This window comes from Talpa occidentalis, unplaced genomic scaffold (genome assembly GCF_014898055.3).
Source record: "Talpa occidentalis isolate TD23 unplaced genomic scaffold, MPIMG_talOcc4v2.1 talOcc4.7, whole genome shotgun sequence".
Taxonomy (NCBI): Eukaryota; Metazoa; Chordata; class Mammalia; order Eulipotyphla; family Talpidae; genus Talpa; species Talpa occidentalis.
Genome location: NW_023605083.1, coordinates 94477037 through 94504416, shown reverse-complemented (window position 1 = coordinate 94504416; position 27380 = coordinate 94477037). Strand labels below are relative to the sequence as shown.

At 43.9% G+C, this 27380-nt stretch overlaps 1 protein-coding gene across 1 annotated transcript in view; it reads right to left on the bottom strand.

The window, feature by feature from the left end:
• Positions 1 to 2904, bottom strand: part of SHISA6 (shisa family member 6) — a 273436-nt gene extending 270532 nt beyond the window's left edge. The window contains exon 1 of the mRNA XM_037494275.1: positions 2276 to 2904. Within this exon, the coding sequence (XP_037350172.1) occupies positions 2276 to 2904 (629 nt within the window). The remainder of the gene's footprint in view (positions 1 to 2275) is intronic.
• Between the last annotated feature and the right edge of the window lie 24476 nt (positions 2905 to 27380).

Below are 27380 nucleotides of genomic sequence, written 5' to 3'. Positions count from 1 at the left end.
TCTCACACCCTGCCCCTGAACACAGACATGCATTGTCCTCTAGCTCACAAGCACCAGTATGAGGGTTTCCAAGGCCAGACTGCAGCTGCTGGAAGAGGTGCTGTGAATCCAGCAATATCAGGAGGTAAATTTGAGAAACATCCCTTATTTACATAGTGGTTTGAGGGATGAAATTCATCTCTCTTCCCATGATTACCTCTCATTCCCCACCCAGAGAGAAATTAGCCCAGTAGTCTGGCTGTTGAGCAATATATCTATACAAACTAGTTGACTTGGTTTGGAAATGGCAGAGGGCAGGGGAGAGAAGTAAAAAAGGGGGAGTGTCAGTGTAGTGGTGAGGGTAGAAAACACCAAGAGGGACCATGGCATCTGTAGGGTCACAAGCCAGGAGAACAGAGGCCAATGCCAAGATTCAAAGATCACCAGTGTCTTCCCAGGTGATGATGAATATACTCAGCAGGAGGTGGTGAGAGCAGGGCAGGGAGCAGCTCTGTCTGAGGGTACTGGGAACAATGGCTCAGGAAAAAACAGCAACCCAAAGAAAAGTTTCTGGAAATCAACCAGAAAGCAGCCCAGCCAGAGTAGAAGATGCGATGAGAGACCAGGGTCACAGGAGAAGGTAAGAGACAATTCTCCATGCAGGTCAGGAGGCAGAGGTAGAGGGATAAGGAACAGATACATTTGCTTTGGGAAGGAGCCTGCCTACAGGCAACTGCTTCTCTGCTCCCCAAGGTGAACCACAGAGAATTCTTCAGCAGACAATGACCAAAGGAGAGAGTGTCTTATATTTATTTTATTCTCCAGCCCTCCTGCCCTCTACATTCCAGAGCCAGGGCTGATCACAGACCATTTGTCACAATTCTTGTATCAGTTCCCAGGATCAGTCCAGGCATAGGTCACTACTTGAGAGACAAGATGGGGTGGAATGAAGGGCAGTGGCACCTTAGGGTGATGAATGAGGATTATAAAGGGTTCCCTTTAGGAAGCATCCCAATTCTAACACCTGAGTTTGTCCTACTTTGTCATACTTATTGCCAGGAGGAATCATTTTTTTCTCAACACACACAGTATCAAGGGAGAAAACATCATGCCCAGATATTTCTACCTGCCTTTCTCTCTCTTCATCAAAGTGCAGGTGATTAATGTCCACAGCAGTGAGGAAAGCAGGTTTTCAACCCAAAAGGTTAACAAGTACAGTGTGAAGATGAACTAAAGCTACATGGTTCAAGATGGACCCTGCAGGGCAAATTCAGAAGTAGGACTGATCTGGGGGACATGATCCTGTTTACCTGGGCCCACACCAGATGCCGAAAATGGAGGTGTTTGCAGGCAGGGTTTGTTCCCTGAAAGACTGCTGAACCATGTCCGGCCATTCATCACGGCGAGGGGACTGGAGGCACAGCTAACTTTGCCTCCCCTCGGTGCATCCTCCCTAGAGTTGCAAAGGGTGCTGACTTCCTGTTGTCTCAGCTTTGACTTCCCAAAGGGCTCACTGGGAGCTGGAGTGGTGAGGTGGGAGATAGGGTGGAACCAGGGCTGTGACAGTTCCAGTTCTTGGCATCAGTTTTGGTAGAAAGCAGCCCCCACCATGTCCCTAATGTAAGCAATGAAAAAGCCCACCAGGTTTAATACAGTAAGAAGTGTTAACTCCGAATTCTGCTCACAGGGTTTAAAAGAACTAGTCTTCCAGTTGCAGCAGGAAAGATATGCATCCCACTCCACAGGGAGCAAAGAAGCCCCACTATCTTCCCTTGGACAACATGAAATGGATAAATCTATTCCTTCTCCCCCAGGAGAAACCCGTTCCAATTGACCTCCATCTCTAAATCACGCAGACCTCCAGTTTACACCAAGTCACTTGGTGTTCTCTTCAGGAAGATTCCAACATGGGCTAATTTCCTGCATTTAAGAGGACATACTAGGGTTTCGCTGGGAAAACCCAATGCAATAAGATCCTTCACCCCAGGTGCCCACATGCCTCGAAAACCGAACCCCCAGTACCTTCTCGGGATTACGAAATTTGGACAATTCTTATACTCAAACTTCACAGATCCGACCAATCCATACCTTGCAAATCTCTCTCCCACCAAAGCATGCAATCATTTCCCGTTCTGACGAAGTGGAGGGAAGGGTACAAGAAGGCTCAGATTCACGACACTAAGAGAGTGAAGAGAGTGACGAGAGATGTGGTGATGCCAAGAGTAAAGAGGACAGGGAGCAAGGAGAGAGGGATGAGGTCCGGGGAGGCTGGGGGCAGGCACCGGGCGCCTCTCACCTGTGGATGTTCATCTCCCGCGGGGGGCGGTGGGCCTTGTCATAGGAGACCTTGGCGAAGACGCCCGCCACGATGACGAAGGCGATCACCCCGCAGGTGATGTAGACGGTGAAGTTGGTCTTATCCTTCTCCGGGTCGTACTTGTTCTCGGGCCCAGGAGACACCACCTTGGTGCTGGGCGTCTGGACCCACACCGGGCTCTGGTAGTTGGTGCACTGGCGCTGGTCCAGCTTCTCGTGGCGCTTCTTGCAGCAGAAGCGGTAGTAGCAGGTGCCGCAGCAGTACAGGTAGCCGCTCTCGCTGTTGTTACACTCGAACTCCTTGTCGTACTGGCCGCTCACGTCGTAGTAGCCCCAGCACGTCTCGTAGGTGACGGCCGCGCTGGCCGCCGCCGCGGGCTGCCCCCGCCGGTTCCCCGCCTCCGGGACGCCCGGCGCCCGGGCGGTGCCGTTCAGTTCGCGGCCGCCCCGGGCCAGGGCGCCCCCGGACCGCCGGCCCCCGACGGCAGCGGCGCCGGCGCTCAGGGTCCGGTTGGCGGCGCGGCCGCGAGCGCCGTGGGCACCGGGCAGCAGGTCCAGAGACTCCAGCGAGAGCAGCAGCAGCAGCAGCAGAAGGCGCCGCAGCGCCATGGTGGGGCCGGGCAGGAGGGCGCGGGGAAGCGTCCGTGGCAGGCCGCTCCTCCGGCCGGCCGGGCTCCGAGGGCGGCCGCGGGGGCCGAGCTGGCTGCGCGGGGCGGTCAGCGGCGCCGGGGCGATGGCGCCATCGAGGCGCGGGCGGCGGCTGCAGGGGCGGCGCGCGGTGCGCACGGACCGGCCCCGCGCGGGCTGCGCGGGCTGCGCGGGCTGCTCCGGCTCTCACGCTACGCGCCGGCTCCGCGCTCCCCCTGCGGGCTCCGCGCGCCTGCCGGGCAGCCCCATCCCCCGCCGGCGGTAGCAGCGGCCCCGCGCGCGGCTCGGCTCAGGCAGGACGCGGCGCGTGGCTCCGGGCGGCGGCAGCGGCGTGGTCCCGTCCGGGCGGGTCCTGCGGGACAAGATGGGGAGCCGGTCACGGGGTGGGGCGACCCGCGCTCCGGAAGCGGGGGGCGAGCGGCGGGCGGGGAGGGAGCGCGCAGCCCTCGAGGAGCCAGGCTCGGAGCTGGGAGGCGCGCGGAGCCCGCTCCCAAGACGGGGCCCCGCGGCCCGGCGCGCCGGCCACCGAAGGCGCACGGGCCACCCCTCTGGAGCCGCCCGGCCGCCCGGCCCCGTAGCGCGTTCGCGCCGCTCGCTGGCTCCCGGGACGGAGCCGGCTGCGGCCGGGGTCCGGCGGCCAGTCGGGGGAGCGGAGCGCGCGGCGCCAGGACCTCACTCACTCACCATGCCCGGCTGCGACTGCAGAGGCGGCCGGAGCGAGCGAGCCGGGAGGCGCCGGCTCTCTGCCTGCACTAGTGCCGGAGCGTGTGCGAGGGGGAGCGAGGGAGACACGCGCACTCACACACCCGCACACACGGGTGCGCCGCGAGGAGGGGCGGGCGGGGGGAGGGCAGCCGCTCGCCGCCGCCCACGTTCACACGCCTGGGCGCCCGAGGGTAGGGAGGGCTGCGCTTTGCCTCTCGCCCCTCTTTCCCTCGCGGCGCTTGAAGCTCCGCACCACCAAAGCCCAGGACACCAGTTCTTCAACACCGCGAACCAGGCGGTCGGAGAGGAGCTCAGAAGCCAGCCGGGAGTGCCTTTTGGAACCGGCCCGCGCCGGGGTCAGCCTTCCCCAACCTTTGCCCAGTCTTGCCCAGTCCACAGCCCTGGCTGTGAGTCCCACCCTACCTGAGTCCTGGGGCCGTGCGCTGCCGCTGCCAGGCAGGAGTTGGGGTTTCTGCGAGCCTTTGCCACTCCCTAGTGGCGGCACTCACAGCGGAGGGAAGAAGCCAAACCCATTGCTACAGGTTCCTCAAATGAGACCAGGGGTCAAGTGGCTTGTTTGAGGTTATTGACGACCCATGAGGAAACCCTACCTTCTCTTTGCCTTGCCAAGATCTCCCCCCACATGCACACAGGCGCAGGAAGGCCCCTGCACGCACCCACTCAACCTCTTATTCCCTCTTTCCAGGACATTCTCCAGAGCATTGAGACAGAATTAGGAAAACATTCTGAGTGTCTATGACTCTGCTGTGAAATGAAAACCCCTCTGCTGTAGCTGATGGAGGGTGAGGGGTGGTGAGAAGGGGTGTTCCTGTGTAGTTGCTGGACGTGGGAAGGAGTCCAGAGTCTGACTTTCAAAGCCATGAGGCCACCCCAAGAGGGTGTTCTAATCATCATCTTTGGCATGTGTCTGTGGAGGAGGAGGGGGAAATGAGAACAATAAGCAGCAGCCACTGCCAAAAATATATGTGTGTCCTGGCTTTCTGTGCATGGGCCCAGCATGCATGGGCTGAAGGCAGGGGTCAGGTTGTCACAGTGGGCATGAAAAGGGTTTGTTCAGAGATTGTCCCCAAGGCTGCCCATGCAGTTCTCCTCTGGTGTGACCCAAATCAGGATCCCCTGTGCCAGGAAAGGCAGAGTCTCCTATTGGAATTCCCTACTGGATAAATGAAGCTGGAAGCTAAGATTCCAAGGCAGAACAGGGATATCTTGATCCTAGGAAGAGAGATGCACAAATTCTCCTGGCAGCTTCCCACTTGCTACTATCTCTCCATTCCCTCCCTGCCTGTTTACCCTCTTCCTCTGCACTTCCTCCAGTACCTCCACTTTTACTCAACTGTCCCCCTCTTCTTAATGATTCTGTTGAACAAACTTTCCATTTAGTGCCCACTCTACCTAGTACTGTGGTAAGTACTGATATAAAAGATAGGTCAGACAGGCCCCCTCCCCACAGAGGGGGAGCTCATAGACCCTGAGTGCGACAAATGAATGAATGATTACCATAGCCCTGGTTACAGCCTGTGTTAAAAGAGCCGTGGAGTACTCTGAGAACACAGATGACAGACACACAGCCTAGTCCTGCAGGGGAAATATGAGTGTGAAAGGCAGCGCTCTCCTACCTTAACTAACAAGCAATGTCTTGAAGAATGAGTAAGAGTTAATACAGGAAACAGAAGGGAAGGACACCAGCAGCAGAGGGAGCATCACAAGGAAAACCCGGGAGACCTGAGGTGGTGAGGGTGCACAAGCAGCATGTACCAGCGAGCAATTTAGCATAAACTCTGAGGGAGTCTTCCAGATGCAACTGGCAGAAGGGCATTCTATCTCCCGCCAAAGAACTTAAAATTTATTCTATGACTGATGGGGACAGCGAAGCTGTCCGGCACTAGGGTTTCAAGCTCAGGAGAGCAGAGAAGATAGGCATGTACATTTGGAGATCATAAAAATGACCTATTAGGTCATTTCTTTTCTCTCCTTTTCCCTTACCTCTTGCCTTCCCTTCATTATTTCAGAATTCCTATTCCATACCAGGAAGCTTCCTAGCAATCATTAGATAACATGCCTTCCTCACGTGGGATTCTGATAAGATTTGATCAATGCCAGTGAGTAAGAGAAGTTCCTCAGATCAACACCACCCACAATTGTGTTTTGAACCCTTGACTCATCAACAAACTCTCAGGAAATCACAGTATCTCAGGGCTGGTTAGTGTCTTAGGGGTCTTACTATAATATGTCTTATTGCCATTTCCGGCCTTCCCATTTTGCTCTTGACCAGGTGTCTGCCTACCATCACTCATTTTCCTACTTTCTCCTTCCTTTTTCATAACCTGAATAGTTAACAGTAGAGAAGTCTTTTTCCTTTGTGGATTTGACTCAGCAAACGTTGCCAGAGAAGAATCATCTTTTACAACACCTACACCAACTTCAAACAGTCTTGGAGAAAGTGACCCAATCCATAGTTCTGAAATATAGACCCCCCAATTGGACTAAACCAACCATAATAATCACACCCCTTGCCAATAACCAGCTAAGAATGGACATGCGAGTGTCTTCCTGGTGGCGCAAGGGGTTAAGACACAACCTATGAAGCTATTCACAGTCACTGCAGCAAGAGTTCGATCCCCGACCAGGGAGCTACCCACACAGTGCAGCAGACCTCTCCTGTCTTGCCTGCTGCTCCCTTCAGCAGTGTATTTCAGTCAATCTGCCTGTTCTGTTCCCCACTCTGCCTCTGGTGAATCTTCTTACCGCCCACATCTCTGCCTGTACCCCAGTTCTTGTATATATAAATAAATAAATAAATCTTTAAAAAAAATGTACATGCGATCCAGTTCTAGCCAATACAAAGCAAGGGAACTATAGGGAAATTCTGGGGAAAGTTTTCTCTCTCTTAAAAATAGTGGTAATTAATCTGATTTCTTGAATGGCATTTCTCAGGATGTTACAATCTTGTGTGGGAGGAGACGGTGATGGTGAGGGGATCTAGTTGCTGGTTGAAGTTGATATTCTGTTGAGAGTCATTATTGCTGCTCATTAAATAGCTCTTCCATACGGTATAATCACAATTTGTGGTCCACTTATGAGTAGAAGGGAAAGTGACCAGTACTACTGGTCAACAAATTGAGAGCACAGATGAATTGTGTTGCTTCTGAACTGGACATCTAACTGCTGCTTCAAGACACACTAGTGCTTTCATTTTCTTCTGGCTTGGTGATCAGCAATGTTCTTTATGGGAGTGCCTTTGTCAGCCTGTGAGCGACCACAAGGAGTAGAGTGCCATACCTAATGCAAATAGTGCTGCCTCCCAGAACAGACATGTTGCAGGAGTAAAAAAAAATGCTTTTTCTTCTTAAAGCCACTGGAATTGGGGTCTGTTATTAAAGTGTATCCTCGCCCATCCTGACTGATATCGAGAACTGCAGATGGAAAGATGGCAGGAACATTACTGAACCCCTTAACGAACTCTAACCTGTGCTCTTCCAGCCTTGGTCTTCCAGTGATGTGCAAAAATTTAGTTTTCTTTTGATGAAGCTTGATCGAATCCAGAGTTTCCCTTGCATGCAGCCAGACTCCTAAGTCTTTGGCATGTACATATCATGCATCTTGTGTCTATTCTTACTTTCTCTAGGGTTTCAACTTACCTGTGCAGCTTTTTACTAATCATATGATATCCATGGAATTCTGTTTGTTTCTCTATAAAGTGGAGAGCTGGGCCTCCCCGGTGGCACAGTGGTTGAGCGCTGGGTTGCGAAGCTGCCTGCAGCCTCTGCAGCGCCGGTTCGATCCCCGGCTGCTCCCCGGCCACCGGAGGAGGGTCCCACATGGCGCCCGCTGCTCCCCTCAGCAGTGTACTTCGGTCCTTCTGCCTGCTCTGCTCCCTGCTCTGGCTCTGGTGAATTCTCTCACCCTCCCGCGCTTCTGACTGTACCCAGTGCTTGTATAAATAAATAAAATAAAATCTTCAAATCCTTTAAAAAATAAAATAAAATAAATTTCTTTAAAATAAATAAATAAATAAATAAATAAATAAATAAATAAATAAATAAATAAAGTGGAGAGCTAAGGAGAGGGAGTATTTCTAATAAGCCATCTCTGGTGTCTCTTTCCACTATGATTCTCTTCCATGGCCTCCAAGCATGAGATGGCTCCATGTACTTGCACAGTCTGGGCCCCTGCTGTCCTTTTAAAGCTCATCTCCTACCCTTCCCTCCGCATTTACTCCTTCCAGTCACGTTGTTCTAACTATTCCTCAATGCCTGCAAATTTGCTGCCTGTCTGGAATCCCGATGTGCTCCAGTGTAAGCAGAACTTTTTTCCCCCTCATATTTCTCTGGTGTTTGTTTAAGCAGCACTTACTAGTGAGGTTTCTTCCCTGACCACCCTAATGAAAACAGCACACCACTTCACTACCTGATATTTCTTCTTCTATTATGATCTATCTTTCCCCCATCATGATGAATTTTCTATCATTGTATTAATCATTAACAGATATACATTCATTTAGATGTTTTAAAAATTCTATTCTCACCTACTATAATGCCTGCTCTTGGTTGAAGTCTGTGGTGTGATGCTATGTTCTCAATGCGCAGGATGGTGCTTGGCGCAGAGTAGGCTGTGGTGAATGTAGGAGGATACTCTAGTGTCTGCCTTAGCTGTGAAAAGTTGTCTCCCCTGGGGATATAGCCTCCCTTCTCTGACTGGTCCATATTCAACTTGACTAGTCAAGTTGATGGTATAAGGCCCCATCATTTCAGCCCAATGCAAAAACTCTAAGGGACTCCATTTTCTCCAAAGTTCCAAAACTCCTTATGGCCAAGATGTTGTGACACCTGTATCACATCTGCCCAATTCTGCCATCTCTTCCATTTCCATAGATTTTGACTTTTCTACACCAAGGTTTGTCTCAGCATCTGCTTCAAAAGATCTGAACTTCCTCACAGGCATTCAGTAAATATGTATCAAATGAATAAATGAATGGATGAAGTTCTGAACCCCAGACTTCCTCAATGACATCCCTATAAGTGGTTAAGTAGCTTTTGCTTTAACATATCTTGTGACAAGTTAGAAACCATTTCATCAGGCCATCAATTCCAGTGTTAAATCTAATAGAAAAATAAACATTTTATTATTGTTGTAATAGGCAAATCAATTTATTGGTTCAAACTGAGCTTAGAGTTAACTAGAATCTTTTTCACATCTGTGCTAGTTGAGATAACATTTTGCATCTGTGAAATGCTTCATACACATTCTAGTTAACTATAAATTTTGAGCCTATTATTCAAGCCTTTTAAGCATTTTAGAACTTGTCATCCAATATGCTTTTTTTCTCGATGTGGTGGACATTTGTTTTATTCCTGTCAACATTCCTTCCTCTTTCTTTTAGTCTTAGTCCACTCAAAGATTTACTCTTCATTCTCATTCTGTGAGGTCTGCATGAGGTTCCATGTGACCCATATTGAAGCCCAATAGCACGTCTTTATTCTTTAATCTGGAGATTTAAGCAAAGTAAGTCAGTGGCAGAAGCCTATCCAGTTGGATGAGCCACAGAAATTGTACGGGCAGGACTGAGAAGGATGCTCACCCTTCTCCTAGGAGGGGGGGGTAGGAATAGACCAGGGTGCTACCTTGCCCTGTGAATGAAGGGTCCAGGGCGGCCAGGATCCCCAGAGGAAGCTTGAGAAAGGAGCCAGCAGGGTAGGCTGAGCCAAGAGATGGAAAGAAACACAGTCCTACAGAAACAGTTTGAAATGTATGTTTGGTTTCATCTGAAACCTGCACTTTGGTGTTACCTGAGCACTAGCTTTAATTAAGCTCCTTTTCAATGGATTTTCTATCTGTAATCAGAAGGATCCTAATTGATACAATTGACCTCAAGGTTGATCAACATAACTAAAGTTTTAAATTGAAAGACACGTCTGAATGACTTAGCGTGTCCCCTGCTCTGTTTCATGGCAGGGGAAGACTGGAACACTGGGAATGAAAGGAACAGGACACATCAACATGTGGGAAATAAGACAGGTGGTCACTCATAGCTGACATCACTAAAGTACCTCAGAACATGGGACTTAGCGTAGGATCCTTTAGTTCACTGGAAGCAGCTAGGAGAAGGTGTAGATGCAGATGAGTTCATTATCATCATGAAAACCCACACCAGGGTGGGACATGGTCAGAGGGAAAATGAGAAGCTGTTGCAGATTGTTCCAAAGGTATAGTTAAGCTCAGCAAACCCAATGTCCAAGAGGGCACAGCCACCTCAACCAGTGCCTCCGTTTGGAAAAATTTCAGAGTCACAGAATCCATTCAGATAGAATATTAGAGAAACACAGGATTGGGGGTTCTCAGCAATTATTAATAGAACCAACAGAGTGGGTGGGTGAAGGATCCCAGTTTTGGCGATGGCATGGGGTACTGGCAGAGTGAGGACTGGAGAATTGAAATTAGGGATCTAGCCAGTACTCTTGGTTTAAAACCTTCCCCAACTGAGTCAATGTGGAGGACACATATGGCAAGATTCAACTTGGGTTTTTTTTCCCTTATATGACTAACACTAAAGGAGGAGCAATGTGAGAGGGCTGGAAGCCCTGGCTAGTTATTAACTGAGAGAAAGAATGGCATTGGGATTGAAAGTGCAAACCGCTGTATTCACTTGGTGTAAGCTGCCAATACCACACTTTCTGCTTAGATCTTGTGGGTGAAACTAGTGGAGGAAAGCAGCTTTAAGAGGAATAGGGGTGGGCCTCCCTAGTGGTGCAGAGGTTAAAGACAGCACTATCAAGCTGTCACCAGCCACTGCAGCGCAAGTTCGATCCCAGGCTGGCCAGGGAGCTACCCACATGGCACAGCAGATCTCTCCTGTCTTGCCCACTACTCCCTTCAGCAGTGTATTTCAGTCGATCTGCCTGTGCTGCTCCCCACTCTATCTGGTGAATCCATTCACCTCCCCCCTACACCTCTGGCTTACACACCAGTTCTTGTATGCATAAATAAATAAATCTTTTTTTTTTTTAAACAAAAGGGGAAATAGGAGTACCAGCATGAGCAGGGAAACACATTCCATCCTTGTGGTAATTAATGATGGCTATTCCTCTTAATAAAAGGTACAGTCAACTTGTCCTTTTGAAACTAAACTCATCTTGTGATACACTTTGACCATTAGAACATGGCAGGAGTGATACTATGCCATCTTCAATGACCTGGTAATTTTTTGTCTTGTATTTTTGAGATGTAGACATCAGTTAGAAGGAATTTCTGGCCACAAGGTATCTGAGGTGATTGTTCACTAAATGTTTTGTTCATTTGCTGTGGATGCTATAACAAAGTATCATAAACTAGGTGACTTACAAAGCAGAAATTGATTGTCTCACAGTTCTAGAAGCTGGGAGTCTGAAATCAAGGTGTTGGTAGGGTCAGTTCTTTTATGAGGGCTGTGAAGGAAGGATATTTTCCAAGTCCAAGGAAGGATATTTTGCCTTGGTTTGTAGGTAGCTATCTTCAAGTTCATATGATGTCCTCCTTGATTGCACCTTGGTCTCCAAATCTCCCTCCTTCTGTGAGGACACCAGTCATTTGGGATTAGAACCCACCTTAATGACTTGATTTTGATTTTATTACCTGTGTAGACACTTTCTCCAAATATGGTCACATTCTGAAATACTGGGGTTAGGCGTTACTTATGAATTGGAAGAGGGGAGGAGAAGGCCCAATTTAACCCATAACACCTACAAAATGTATAAAACATTATGAAAATGAAGAAGAAAGGGAGGTCTTACTTGCTACTATATCCTATTAGAGAAATTTTAGAGAATACCCTTTTAGGTCATACTGGAAATGATTCTTCTTTTTCATACCCTTTTCAAGATTCAAACCAGTTGCTCTAATGAAATAAGAGCAATGCCAAATGGGGAGCTTAGCAAAGGGACTCCCTTCCCCTGGCATTCCACACCTAGAGACAGAGTTAAGGAAATTTGCGTCATGCAAAATTGGAACTCTAGAATTGTGACATTTCAGAATTGGATAAACATACAAGGATTTTTACCCTCTAGATAGTTTCTTCTAAGCCTGTATAACTGGTCAACCAAACATATGAAGGCAAGAATGACCTCAAATGCACTCTATGGTACGCTTGGCCTATGATTAACTAATCTCTGCATTCATTCTTTTATTCATTCTTTATCAGTTATTCTTCCAATAAGTCCTTCAATAAATAATTAATGAGTCCCCACTCTGTGCTAGTTCTTGAATAGACCCCAAAATACAAATAATTTATGCTTTCTGACTTGCAATCTGGAATCCTATTTAGGGTCTGATAGAACTACCTACCATGTGTCAGTTGTTATCAACTAAATGTTTGTGGCTCCCCTTCATTCATATATTGAAATTCTAACCCCCCAAAGTGATGGGGGGTTAGAATTTCAATGAGACCTTTAGGAGATGAGACCTTTAGGAGATAATCAGGTTTAGATGAGGTCTTGAGGGTGGGGTCCCCTAGATGGAATTAACACACTTCTAAGAAGAAGAAGAGACCAAAGCTCTGTCTAACATGTGAGGACACAGCAGGAGCGAGCTCTCACCAGATACCAACCCTGCTGGCATTTTGATCTTGGATTTCCATTCTTTGCTCAGTGAGAAATAAATTCCTCTTGTCTAAGCCACCCAGTCTTTGGTATTTTGTGATGGAGAAACTGACTAAGACATCAGAGACTGGGAGGAAAAAGTGCCTCTTTGAAAGGACTTCAGAAATGTTTTCAACCCTAGCTGACTATCCCACAGCTCCCTAGAACGGATTGTTTCAGTTAGGCCATGAATTACATTACCAGGAGTATGCTTTGACAGATCAAAACCACCTCAGGAGAACTTTTAGAAACACAATTGAAGAGTCTAGCGTGGAGACTACATGTGAGCTCAATGTTTTAACAGCTTCTTGAGAGAGAGGGCAGAGCCAGTTGTGATCATCTAGAATTATCATTATTATTAAATGTTGTTTTCTCCACATTTGTTGCAACATTATTAGGACTGGTGAGTAAATAATATGTAATTTTCTACCTTTAGCTCCAAAATATTTCTGCATAGAACCATAATGTTAGAATTAATTTGATTATTGTGGTTATCTTAAGAGTAGGGTTGAATTACAGTACCAAATGATTGAAAATTGTTTTCCTCTTTTCCCCACCTCCTACCATATGTAAAACAGTTCTGTATCCCTAAACAAGTATGAAATCACAAATTCTTCATTTTAGTTGTGTCTCCTGGATGAACTTGTACAGAACCATTTTTCAGTGGACACATTTTGGTGGATCTGTGGAATGTGATTTCTTTACATAGCATTGCATCCACTCACTCCTTGTGCTAGAACAATGTTCTGTCTTATAATGCCTTCCTCTTGTGCAGGTGGCAGGCATCACTAATCAATTATGGAAACTTTTCCTGCTGAGACCAGTCAGAGGCCCAGAAAGCCCTTCAACACACAAAGCTCCAAATAGCCAGCAGGGATTAACTATAGTTGGAATTCACACAAGAAATAAATTCCAGTTCCCTAACACCTCAGTGAGAAGCAACAGCACAGTTCAGGCATCATTCTATGATTGATGCTTTATGTAGATGTGGTTTTAGAATTCTGTTCCAATTATGCAGCTTTATTACCCCAAGCTGAAACAAAGGGGTTGAGATTATAAGGGACACCAACATCATGGCTTAGGATGTGCTTTTTACTGAAAGACGTCACTGATTTGCAGCTAGAGGAAATGCACGCTGGGGTTAGCTCTTCCCGAGAAAAGTGATAATGAAGAATGTGCCAAATGAATGCCAAAGATAATCATCATACAGCTACTCCCAGATATTCATGTGCAGATTCTGTGCATAGCTATTACATTTTCTCTCTGGTTGGGATTTATTGATATTTTATTCAAAACCACCATGAATTAATCCACAAAAATATATTTCCCAATAAAACTAGGAGGCCTATTATGAGCATATTAAACACAGTTGTGATATTTTCTCGTCATAGTGTTTGTATCAACCAGTATTCTGTATCAGCATAAACTGTTTATCATCCACGTGTCCTATTAGAGTGCGTCTTTTGTGTCTATTGTCACTTGGGTCACCTTGAATTCTGTCTCTAACTTTCATGAAGCTAAACATCTCATAGACAGTGATGTCTCTTCAGAACATGTAATTTAAAAAAAAAAAACACACACAAAAAGTGTTGGTGTGTCTTTCTTTTTTTCTTTTAAGGGAAAAAAATTGAGTTGATTAATTAGATCTAACCTACTGATCTAATCCAATTGACTGGGCACAAATTGGCCATTAATATGGTCAAATGAATAAACAGTAATTCTTGATTCTGTGTCAGAATGTAGACACTATCTGGATGGACCATCTGTTGGTTGAGTGCCAAGCTAAGGGTGACTCACTAAATAGACAAATGCCATCATTAAAACAACTGAGGTAACTGGGTTAAACAGGACCAGTTTTGTCATTGTTAATTCCTATCAATTTTCAAAATTACCAACTTGATTCTAGAATGACTTCAGCAGACACATGTCCATTCTGACATTTTGAGCCTTGATCAAAACATTGAATAACCAATCTGCAGACATAATAATACTGAGGCTGGATCTGCTGGATTCAGGTACCAATTACAGAGGGAGGACTGACTCAAAGATGTTTGGCAAGGAAATTTCTGAATATAATTGTCCAAGAAGACTGAGAATCATTTTTTTAACTTTGCTTGGGATTCTGGTTTCCTAATTTACTTTGCAAATCCTACCTTAGCACCTGATGGTATCTGCTCCTTTCATCAACCCGTTCATTCCCCAGCCCCCACTCCTAATTCCATCTCCTAGGACCCCAAGCTTGAAAAGAGGAGATGAACTCCCTCCACTCCCTACAACTCCTTCCACCAGGAGGAGTCACCAGGGGCTGAAGGTTAAGGTCATGGTGGTATTGTTGTCATGCTAGAGACATCTACAGTGTTATGTACAGTTACAGAGCAAAGAGAGACTCTGGGACCAGGAAAATCTGGAGACATACAGCATTGACGCTGTACTTGGGTAATGTAGAATAGGCACAAATTCAGTGCAACCATACATGGAGAAAGAAGCAGAGGATTTATTTAGAACTGGGCAGTCAGCCCAGAGAGTTTACACAGAGGAGGTTAAGGTGGGGTAATGCATTAATTGCAGCAGACCTGGGAGACCTCAGAGAAAGGAAGGTGATGATTCAATGTCTGTCTAGCAGCTGAAAATAAGGATGTCCACAAGAACTGACAGCAGGGCAAAACATTGTCACTGGGGCCAGACACAGTGACAGGGACCATGACCAAGAAATGACTTATAAGATTTCAGCATGAGCAAATAGATGTGCATTCCAAAGCCTGGCTGTCCAGGGCTTGCAGAAAGAAGTAACTAGAAAGGTAACCAATGGGTGGGATAAACCCCACTAGGCCAAGTGTACCAAAGTCTGTGCCATTGAACCTCCCTTTGCCCATTTGGTTGATGGCACTCTATTCCCTTCACATGACTTCCAGCCCAGGCCCATCTGTAGCATCCCCTGAAAAGATTTCACGAACTTGCACATATGGTGGTTGAACAACTTCCATGATTGAAAATACCTAATTGGCTATTATTTAATTCCTTTTCATTTTACTGTTCCCCCAATTGTTTCAGTTTGATATCGTCTCAAGTTTATTTTTTTAATCGACATGTTCCCATTTATGCATATGTCCCTCCAGGGTATTTAATTTAATTTCAGAATATACCATTCCCTCTGAAATAATACACTCCAGGATAAGAGAATATTTGGCAAAAGTATTTAGGAATTTGGTCTTAATTCTCAACTTCAAAGTGCTAAATATTCTTAGAATGTCCTTATTTCTTGCTCTATAATATTTGTACAGATGACAGTGTAGTTTCTAACCTGGGGATGATGTGGAAGCTCTTGAATTTATAGCAAAATTGTCTTTGCTTGTGTCTGTGTGTGCTTGCACACATGCACACTATTTAAGAGACATTTCATCAGACAATCAAATGAATTCATACCCTAGAATAAAAAAATGAAACATTAGTATAGGCTGGAAATGCTAACAATTAAATTCAGGAGACTTGAATTCCTATCTCAATGCTGCTTTTTGCTAGATTTGCTACTTTGACTAGTTCGTGATCTCTTGGTGTACGGTCTTCTGTATTGTGAAACAGAAAAGGTAATTCTGGCCTCTCCTACAACACAAGGGTGTGAGGATCAAGTGAGATTATAAATGTTGCAGTATTTTGGAAACTCAAAAGTTTAATGAAAGTGTTCATTTTTCATATCCTGCCAAATCTCTCAGTTGCACAAAAACATAAGGGCTGGATCAAAAGTCAAACCAAAACAGTTCTGGCAGCAATGGACATGCTGTTACAGAAGCACGGCACATGTCCTTTCTGATATTTTAGTCTCATGGAATTCCTCACTAACTCTGTAAAATCTAGATGCAAAGGGAACTGAAACATCATGGCAGTTATCCAGTTTATTAAATCAGTTATTTGGTTCTTTGGGCAAATGTGCTTTTATATTCTTGTTCCATTGTTGCTATCTGGCTACAACTCTGCCTTTTGGTGTATAAAAATTACTGAGGGCACAGCGTCATATGGACAGCTGCCCTTGAAGAACAACCATCCTGAGAGGTTTCTGAGATTAGCCGTGTGTGGCATTGACTTTGTTACCAGCTCCGGGGACAGCCAGCTCAGAGTAAAGGATGAAATGGTTCAATATTTGCCCTCCAACGAAGAAAGGATTTGACCTAAGTGGAGCCCCATATGGTTTTTGGAATCTGGGACCTGTGTGAGCCCAGCTAGCAAATTAAATAAGCCATATCCAAAAGCCCAAGTATGGACCCAGAGGGACAAGGTTGCACTTTATTACCTAGAGAGTAACACCTTTTAATTGGTTAACACAACAAATAAAGAGGTGGCAGCCTTAGCTAGCTTGTGATTTGCTCACGCATCCATTGGGTTTGAGAAAACAAAAAACCCTTCCCTCGCTTCATTTAGAAGTTGCAATTTTGATTAAGAGACAAAGGGCCACATAGGAAAAGGCTAGGGGCAAAATGTGGACCAGGAGGATTTCTTTCTGATAAGAACTGAATTTATTGGAAAGTCCTCTAAAAGGCATGCATAATGAAATGAAAATAACTTTAGTCATTCATTCAAAATTACAAAAAAAAACTTTAATATTAGGACTGCTAGGAAAGGAAAAACCACATTTTGTAGGCTGCAGCAAAGATGACATGGGTTTATGAAGATTGTTTAATTTTTAATAATATGTATGTCAACCTCATGGATCCTTCCCCAAATTTACTTATTTTCCTCTATGGCTCAGTCATCATGCTTTTGTCAACAAGCCTAGAACAAATAAATTGGATAGCTGAAAAATATCACTTCCAAAGGAGACTACCTTTTATTTAAATTACAGGCATTTGCAACAGCTTGAGATTTTAAAAACACAGCTTGCAACCATTATAACTTTTATAATGTAAGCATGGATAGCAAGGCTGTTGAAGCTTCTGATGGCAATTACAAGTGTCTACTTTTTTGTCTGGACCCAATTTCATATTAGAGTTGACATTTATGGTTCCAAGCAATAATGTCAATCCATTATAAAATTAGCCGAAGTCCATGCTTTATTCTGATTTCTTCGATTTTTCCCTACTGCCCTTTTTCTGCTCTAAAATCTTATCCAAGATACCATGTTATATTCAATCATCGCATTTGCTTAGGCCCCTTGGAATTGCTACACTTTCTCAGATTTTCCTTGTTTTCAATGACTTTGATGGATTTCAGGAGTACTGATCAGGTTGCTAGCAGAATGTCCCTCAACTTGGGTTTGCCTGATGATTCTTCCTTAGTTATGCTGTAGTTAGGAGTTTTTGGGAGGAAGACCATGGAAGTAAAGTGCCATTCTCAGGGCCTCCCTGGTGGCACAAGGGGTTAAGCACAGCACTATGAAAGCAATCTGCAGCCTCTGCAGCATGATTTCTATCCCTGCCAGCCAGGGAGCAACCCACATGCAGCAGTAGACCTCTTCTGTCTTGCCCACTGCTCCCCTCAGCAGTGTATTTCAGTCATTCTGCCTGTTCTGTTTCCTACTCTGTCTCTGTCTCTCACCCCCCATATCTCTGGCCTGTACCCCAGCTCTTATATGCATAAATAAATAAATCTTTAAAAAAATAAAATAAAATGCCATTCTCATCATATCCAGGATACATGCTACTAACATAATTTATCAATAATTATGTTAACTTTGATCAACCCTGCTAAGGGAATGTTTATCAGATATATATGGGTTTGTCTCCTTATCTTCATACTATATCTTTGAGAGGAAGTCACAAGTGAAGAGTGGGAAGTACTTTCCACCTGCCTGATGGGAATGGGGCTATCTACATAAATTAAATTATTTGAAATTCTCTACAAGAGATTTTTCTCTTCTACTTATATGTTCAATCAGTTCTTTATATCAGTATGATCTCAGATATTTATACATAATAATATTATACCTTATTAATCATTTTCTTACTTAAATTATCCCAACTTCTTCCAATGGTAGTTTCTTTCTGTAGCTCTTGGGTCCATTCATTGATATAACTTTGATGTTGGGATTTTGGGTTGTTTTGCTTTCTTTTTGAGCACTCCCTGACTTTCAGGTACTGTAAGACTATAAGAGTTTCATCACATTTGGAATCCATACTCTAGTAATTCTCACTTTTCTTTCTTATTTCTACTGAAGTTCACATTTTCCCCTTCCTGGCACCTATAGAATGTCAGCTACAAGTTGGAAAGAGCTACAGAGGAATACTGAGGGAAGATGTGAGCTCAAGTTAACTCCCGGGTGGCATATTATTTTTAATTAATGCTGCTGCCATTTTCTCACTTTCCCAGCCAAATTAATGCAACAAGAATTGTGTTGGCATCTGCAGCAGCAAATGGAGAGGAACAGCATTTTAAAAGGAGGGGGTGACTGGCCCCCACCCCCAATATGGATACACTTTGGAGCAAGGCACAATCACAAGCAGAGAGCCAGAATGAACAAGTTGATGAGCTGGAACTCAATGGCTACAGAACACATTTCCTCCTTGACTGGCAGGGATTCCTATTCTCCATCAAGCCCAGAGACTCTCAAAAACACTCTTTCTTGATGAGCTCCCTGCAATCACACATGGAGCCAGTTTATGTGAAGAATGGAGGTAAAAAGGAGCACCCCAAAGCTTTCTGCCCATGTCCAGAGAAAACAGGGTGTGTCCACTCCCCCATCTTCCTTTCAGTCCCACTTTCCTTCTCTCTCCACACCCTTCAGATTACCACCCCTAAGACATCCAGATGGTTCTTTTAAGTTCTGATCAACAAACAGCTGCTGAATGTCACATGCATGCCAGTGTCTGTGGTTCATGCTGGAGATGCACAGGGGGACCTGATGTAACTCACAACTCATCACAGAGACAACATTAGATGATGGGTAAATAAGATCAACTATGCATTACTTTTTGCATACAAACCAACATTTACATACCATCTACATAAGGCTCTGTGGCTTTTACCAAATATTTATTTTTTAAAAGAATCCTTTATTTTTAGACAAGTACATTCATTATTTATTTATTTGTTTATTTATTATGTATTATCTTCTAATTTCCCAAATAATATGTAAATGCATTCTTTAAAAATTGAAATATAACAGATGACGCTAAAAGCCCCTTTAATAAAGGGGCTTTTAACAAACACTCCCTGCCCCCCATCCCATCCTTAGGTATCCCATGCTTTTCAAAATTTTATAAAAGACCTATATTCCTATCCTTTTTTTTTTTTTTTTTTGCTAACCACAAGAAATCTGAAGTGTTTTTTTATTTTTATGACCAAAGGCAAAAAGTGAAAATAGGGCCTCCCTGGTGGTGCAAGTGGTAAAGCACTGCACTATGAAGCAATCTGCAGCTTCTGTAGCACAAGCTCAATCCCTGGGCGGCCAGGGAGCAACCCACATGGCCACGTAGATCTCTCCTGTCTAGCCTGCTGCTCCCCTCAGCAGTGTATTTCAGCCAGTCTGCCTGTTCTGCTTCCCCACTCTGTCTCTGGTGAATCCTCTCACCCCCGTATCTCTGGCCTGTGCCACAGCTCTTATATGCATAAATAAATAAATCTTAAAAAAAAAAAGTAAAAATAGCATTCAGTGTTGGTTTTGTAGCTGCTGTTCTAGAGACACCTGAGCTCCACCCCTGGGAACTACTTTATATAGGCTGTATATTTACCATATAATTCCTGATTTTAACAGAAATATTATTCTAGATTTTATGTTATTTGGCATGATTGGGTAGGTTATTCTGGGGAACTGAAAATGCTCAAAAATGTTCCCATATAAATAAATTGTAATTGCTTCTTCACTTTACAACATTTTGGTTTATGAAAGTTTTGGTAGGAATGCTGTGCTTTCAGTTAGCAAAGGGAACCTGTATACATCTTCCTTCCCAAATTGAATTTGGAGTTTACTGTCTATTTTCCTAGATAAAAGATATGTTTTTTTTTAAAAAAATGCTCAAATTCCGGACTGTCTAATTCAAAGCAGTGCTGCTAAGAATCACCACGTCATCCCCCCTGTCGCCTTCCATTCTTTTTCACTTGTCACTTTGCTTGGACTGGTGATAAAATTTCAGGCAATGTTTGGAATGTGGATGAGCCAAGATGGTTCTTGTCAAAACTGAATAATCAGAATTGAAGAGATAGGCTGGAGCCAGCGAGGCATGCAAATATCCTCACTGTTAACCCAGGGTGGACCAGGTCACAAGGTCTGGACCAGGGAAATGAACAGGGAATAAATATCACTGAGGAGGAGGAACATAGTTCTCTGGTCCAGAAAAGCAAGCTTATACATACAAACCCAGTCTTTCAAAAGACTACGGTCAAAGACAAAAACTGGGTGGCTCCTAAAGGAGAGTTTTGGTCTGACCAACACTTCCTCTTGTGTCTATTCTTTCACACTTTTTATTACCAGTACCCAGGTCAAGAAACAATCTTGCTAGGAACCAAGAAGCCTCCTTACTTGTGCCTCCTATAAGACTTGAGACTATAAGACTATAAGTCTTATAAGACTATAAAACTATTTTCCTTAGCAATCCAATTCAAAGTTTTCTGTCCTTGGGTCCCAAAGGGTTCAGGACAGAGGAAAGGGAGTGTGTGTGTGTGTGTGTGTGTGTGTGTGCCTGTGTGTATGTATGTGTGTGTGTGTGTGTGTGTGTTAGTGGGAAGGAGCACTGCATTTTTCATGAAATAAGGGTAAGATGTTTAAACACATTGATGTGCTTTCCTCTTCTGTTTGTTTATAGCCATACACTCTTATTAAACTGAAAATCATTAATCCACCCAAGGAAGAAAGAAGATGTATTTGACAGGGAGGGGATGCATAAGGACAATTTTGGAAGGGGAGAGAAAGGACATTTCTAGCCTTAAAAATGGTGCACTGTGTAAACAACAGGGTTGAGAGCTAAGAGATGGGGAAGGACTGATGTTTTATATTCTCATGGAGCTGACAAGCTCCTAGAGCTTTATGTAAGGGGGACAAGGGGGGAACTTGGAAGACCAAGCAATTATCTCTAAAAGACAGCTTGAAATCTAAAGAAATGAGGAATGGGTCAGACTGAATTTTAAATGTACTTGGACAAAAATATAGTTCCAGCTCTCCTGCAGTTACCCAAAAGCAGCTCAGAGAAAGGACAGAGTAGTAGTCTGGACAATAAAGACAGGGCACTTTCTCTGCAAACCTGCCTTGTAGTATGGAGAGACTGGCGATCTTACAGCACTGGCACTGAGAATGTCTCATTTCACTCACGAATACTCTGAGACTGACTTGAAGGGTATTGTATCCTTGGAATGAAAGGAAGAAAAAAGTGGGAAGGAGGGAGGGAGAGAGCAAGGGCTGAGGACACCTGAATTGTCATGCTCCAGGAGTCATTGCTGTCTAACTTGACCTTCTGGAATCATTCTATATAGTGTTGCTTTTGGAGGGACCCATTACACACTCCATCTTAACTTGATGTGGCCCAGTCCTCACATTCTGCTCGGGAGATGTCAAGCCCAGAGAAGTAAGTTTCACGGCAAGCGAATGCAGGAGTTGGGAGTGAAAATCTCTGTGCCCTCCCCTTGGATTGGTACTCAAAACCTTGGGCCCTTTGGTGGGAACTCCCGGTACTGTGGGACCCACATAGCAAACAGGGATTCCTCTGGATGCTTGGAGAATTTCCCGTCTGACAAAAGGGGACAGAAGGTGATCCCTGAAATTCTGTTTTCCGGGGCCTCATATTCTGCAGCCTCTCAAGGTGCACTGAACATCACTGGATTCTCCCCTCACACAGCCTCTTCATGGACCAAGAGCAGGTGCTGCTTTCCTTGTGTCTTCCTGGGGACAGACATTTTGGAAAACTCAGTCCTTGTGGCCTCTTCCCATGTAGAGGGATCTTGGTCTGGGCGACCCATCTCCATCAGACAGAGCTGCTGAGGTCTGGGCCTTCAAAGTCCCCCCCTCGGTGTTGTAGGATCAGGAGAGGACATATCTCTGTCTCTTAGTAAGATTCCTACAGAACTGCTCCTGATGATTGAGCAGGAGCAAGCCTGAGAAGGCTCATTGGGAGAAGATGTCACCCTCCTAACATTCCTTTCAGGGTTTGCCAAACTGGCAGGAGGTTTCTGCTTGAGCTAACTGGATAATCACTGTGCATGATGGTAGGGAGAAATCCATCCTGAGGGGGGGTGGCCTCCACAGCCTCCCTGACTCCTGGCTTGGTGAAGAAGGGGCACCATAATCAGCTTCTTCCCAAAGCAAGAGCCAATGTAGCAGGGCAGTAAGAAGCACTGTGGGACTTCAGACTTGAAATGCAGGTTCCCAGTTTTTCTGCAGAACAGCAGATAGACTAAGTTCTCAGGCCGGGTGCACTGGACACAATGAATGGTCCAAGACTACCCTGATTCCATAAAATGTTCTCTTTTCAATATAGGCCTTTCTTTCCATGTGTAATCAAATCTCATTTAATGTTAGTATTTCAGTAAAGCTTTTCTGTGAATCTCAAAACAGGGTCTCTTCCTGTATCCATTGCTGCTGAAGCTAAATTAGGTCAATTGGGGGACCTTCAGAGTTCGTACTTATAAATAATTTTAATGGGAAAATATCAAGCACCATTAAAAAGAAGATTGAAAGTGATATATGAGTTCAAAGGAAGAAAAGATACCACTGACTTGGGAAATTAGAAAGGGTCTACATGTCTCCTAAGTGGTAAAAATAATCAGAAGAGTTGTATTGTGCCAGATTATATCCTGCTACTAAACACACAGAAATTCATTCATTGTGGAGTATTGGAAAAGTCTTTGAACCAGAAGTCAAGGCAGAGTACAGTGCCTTTAATCTGAAAAATAGGAAGAAAATCCCAGTCCTGGCATCCATCATTTTCAGCTTCTGTACTTTTCTATTGCAACTTTGACAATAAAAATGTCAGTCTTAATATTTTTTCTAAGTTAAAAAAAAAGTTCTAATCAATTGGATCTCATAAAAATGATGGACCCACATACTTTCACTGTGCAAGTCTGCTATCTGGATCTCATAAAAATTAACACTTGCTCTGTGAATGTCACGATTAAGAAAATAAAATGACAAGCTAAAGAAAAAAATGTTAAATCATTTGTCTGACAAAGGAGTGGTATCTAGAAAATACAGAGAAACTCAAATTCAACAATAAGAAGCAAAACATCCAGTTAGAAAATGGTCAAAAGACAAGAACAGGTGTTCCAATGAGGAGGACAGGTTGCTTTCCCTAACTAATCATACCAAATAGCAACATTCCACTTTTTGGTAATGGAAAGTATAAGCAAAAAGCAGACAAGCATAGGAAATGCAAAATGAAACCACAGTGAGATATCACTATATTCATGGCTAAATAAAGTATAGTGACAACATCAAAGGATGCAGGAAAACTGGGTCTCTACACAGTGTTGGCAAGAATGTAAAATGGTACAGTCACTCTGGAAAAGTTTGGTGGTTTCTTTCAAAAATAAACTTGTCATTATTAATGACCCAGCAAATACTCTGGGGTATTCATCCCAGATGAATGAGATCCTATTCTCACACAAACACTTGTGCATGCATTTTCATAGTAGTTGACTCATAATAGTCAAAAAGAGGCTCCAATGATGGCTAAATGATATGTCTATAAAATGAAATACTGATCAGCATCAAAAGGGAATAAAATACTAGTATATAACAAGTTGAATGAATCTCAAGGGATTTCTGCTGAGTAAAAAAAGACTGCCTTCTAAGGTTTCATACTGTATTATTCCACTGATATAAAATTCTTGAAGTAACAGAACTGGGGAGATGGGGAAAGACGAATGGTTGCCAGGGTTTCTTGACAGAGTAAGGGTTGCAGGGAAGCTGGTGGGCTATAGAAAGACAGTATGAGAGTAAGATGGGGAATGTTCTATATCTGGATACACAGACCTCTACATGTGATAAAAATTCATAAAACCAGGGCCTCCCCTGGTGGCACAGCGGTTAAGCGCTAGGCTGGCCACCGATGAGGTTCCCACATGGCACACAGACCTCTCCTGCTGTGCCCGCTACTCCCCTCAGCAGTGCATTTCATCAGTCTGCCTGTTCTGTTCCCTGCTCTGGCTCTGGTGAATTCTCTCACCCTCCCATGCTTCTGACTGTACCCAGTGCTTGTATAAATAAATAAATAAATCTTTAAAAAAATTTCACAGAGCCAATTACACAACACATACACTCACAGATGCAGTGAGTGTATGTAAAACCAGTAAAATGTGAAAAAAAATCCATAGATTATTCAATGTTTGTGAATTTCTGTTTGTTATACTATGCAATAGTTTTGCAACATACTACCTTTGCAAGAAGATAAAAGAGAAATGACAACCTGGGAAATCATTCTTAATTCAATCACAAAAAGTTAGTTAATTTTTCCAATACACAAAGAATCTTCCAGTTCAATAAGAAATAGACCTAATAGAAAAATGAGCAGAAGATGCAAAAAGATTATTAATAGTAGGGAATAAAATGAGCCTCAAATATCTTAAAAATATGAACCTCAATTATAATAATATAAATTAAAACTGAAATAATATAAATGAAAAAAATTTAATCACTCAAATTGGCAATTATCAAAAAGTCTGGAGCATCACACTAGTAAATATGGAGAAGAAGGCACTTTCCTAAAAGAAATGTATGTAGGGCCTCCCCGGTGGCGCAGCAGTTGAGCGCTGGGTTGCGAAGCTGCCCTCAGCCTGTGCAGCGCCGGTTCGATTCCCAGCTGCTCCCTGGCCACCGGAGGAGGGTCCCACATGGCACACAGACCTCTCCTGCCGCCCGCTGCTCCCCTCAGCAGTGTACTTCGGTCCTTCTGCCTGCTCTGCTCCCCGCTCTGGCTCTGGTGAATTCTCTCACCCTCCCGTGCTTCTGACTGTACCCAGTGCTTGTATAAATAAATAAATAAATCTTTTTAAAAAAATGTATGTAGATAAAATACAAATAGTATAATCTTTATGGAGGTCAACTAGAAATTTCTCAAAATCACAAATGTGCATTCCCTTGGACTTAGCAATTCCACTTTTGGAAATTAGCCTATTAATAAACTTGTTCATATGCAAAGTAATACACAGACAAAGTGATTTTGCAGTGGCACTTGCTTAAACAACAAAATAATAAACAAAAAAACATGTCTTTCCATTGAAGAGTCTTTAAAGAAATAATCGTATATTCATGCAGTGGAATACAATGCATCCATAGAAAAGATATGCAAATATTTTTTGTATTGTGATGAAATTATCTTCATGAACAGGAAGTAGAATAAAAGCAAATTTAGAATAGTATATGTAATGTGTTGCCGCTTCTATAACTGTGAGGATATGTATACAATTGTCACAGCTTATAAATGCTTACAATGCCGCAGTAAGAATATAGGAAAGATAGCATCAATTTGCCTCTGGAAGGAGAATTTTTTGCTGAGGAATGAGGATGTCAAGGAATTTTTCTAATACATATCATTTTATAGTGTGGCTGCTAAGCCTTGTATTAATTGTACATTCAAAATAAACTAGTGGAGGAACAAAAATATAACCCCCAAATAAAAATGAAAACAAATAAATACATGTGTTTCTTAATGAAGAAAAGTTCTGAAAAATATACTTCCCTTGATCTAAATCGTTGCCAGAGTTTCCTGAAGCCCAAGGGACTGCCCAACTCCCGAGTGACTGGCTCTGGTGCAACACCGGAACTGGACCAGAATGAGAGAAATTAGTCTTTGGGGGTAACAGGGTGTGGGGGTGACTTGGTGACAGTGGCATCAGGGAGAGCTGCATATGAGAGTGGAAGACAGTTTCACCTAAAACCATGCTGTTAGGATACCTGGTGTTCAGTGACATCAGCTTCCCTCACCAAACCTGTCTCCACAACCATGTTGGCGAGGAGTTACTTAAAAGAAAAATGTCAGATGGTTTCACTTATAGGATGAATACAGGGGAACTAAATAAGACAGCAATACAAAACACAACACAACACAATGAAAACAAACAAGCAATTAGAAACCAGAGACATCCTGCAGGGGAGGAGGAGGGAGCAGGATCAGAGGGAGGGAGGGAGGAGCACCGGGACTGAGGTGATGGTGCACGGGTGCCTTGGGGAAGGAAACTCTATGGGGACTACACCTGAGGTGGGGGGGAAGCAAACATTGTTTAAAAATGAACAATGTTGTAAAATATATATAAATAAAATAAAATAAAAAATTAAAGCCCTACCTTATTTGTCTGCCTCCGTTACACTCAATGCTGAAATAATACCTACCTGAGATGATTGCATTAAACTCTGATTTTGAAAAATCTCCTGTTAACTTCTCCTTTGGCAATGGAGTGTAAAACAACCAGGAACAGCTGCAGCAGAACACTTTTAAATTTTCTGGGATGTCTTGTCCTTTCTGCAAGACTAGCCCCACTCCATGTTGACCCTGTAGCTCTGCAAATCTTGCAAGGAGGCACTAGTGCCCAGACCCCAGGCCAGTATCTGTATCTAGACCCCAATGTCCATCACTGGTAACTATATCACTAAGGTGAACAAGGGAGGTTGCAAACCAACAGCTCACCTGTGCATACTCTAGCTAGTCCTCTCTTAGCTATTTTCCTTTTGTGCAAGACTCTGAAGCTACTTGCTCAAGAGAAATTTATCTCTAGTTACACCTTCCTGAACTGTCCAGGTAATCCACTGTGTTTTCTGCTCTGATCTGCAAGTGAAATTCCAAAGGACACAAAAGAGTGAAGGCTATTGCACCCATTTCCAATATTATTTGGAAAACTAGCTGAGTAGATTCTTCTTTGTATCCCCCTCACATGTATAACTCTGTGATTCAATTTCATCTTCCTTTTTTATTCTTTGAGCAGCTACACTGTTACTGTGGCAGAAATAAGAAGATGCAATATTCACAGATGTAGCTACAGAAGAAGTAATAAAATCTGTCCCTGGAGGTCAGGAGGTTCATATCCCATGGAAGGAAGTGTGCATGGACATCAGGATTAAATACATATTTCAATCCAGGGTTTCAGCTCATTTGCCTAATATATTTGAAAATGACTCAATTTATTGCAAACTAAGATTTAGGAAACTCAGTTTACAGGTTGACAAATTAGCATTTGTCTGCACATATTTCACTA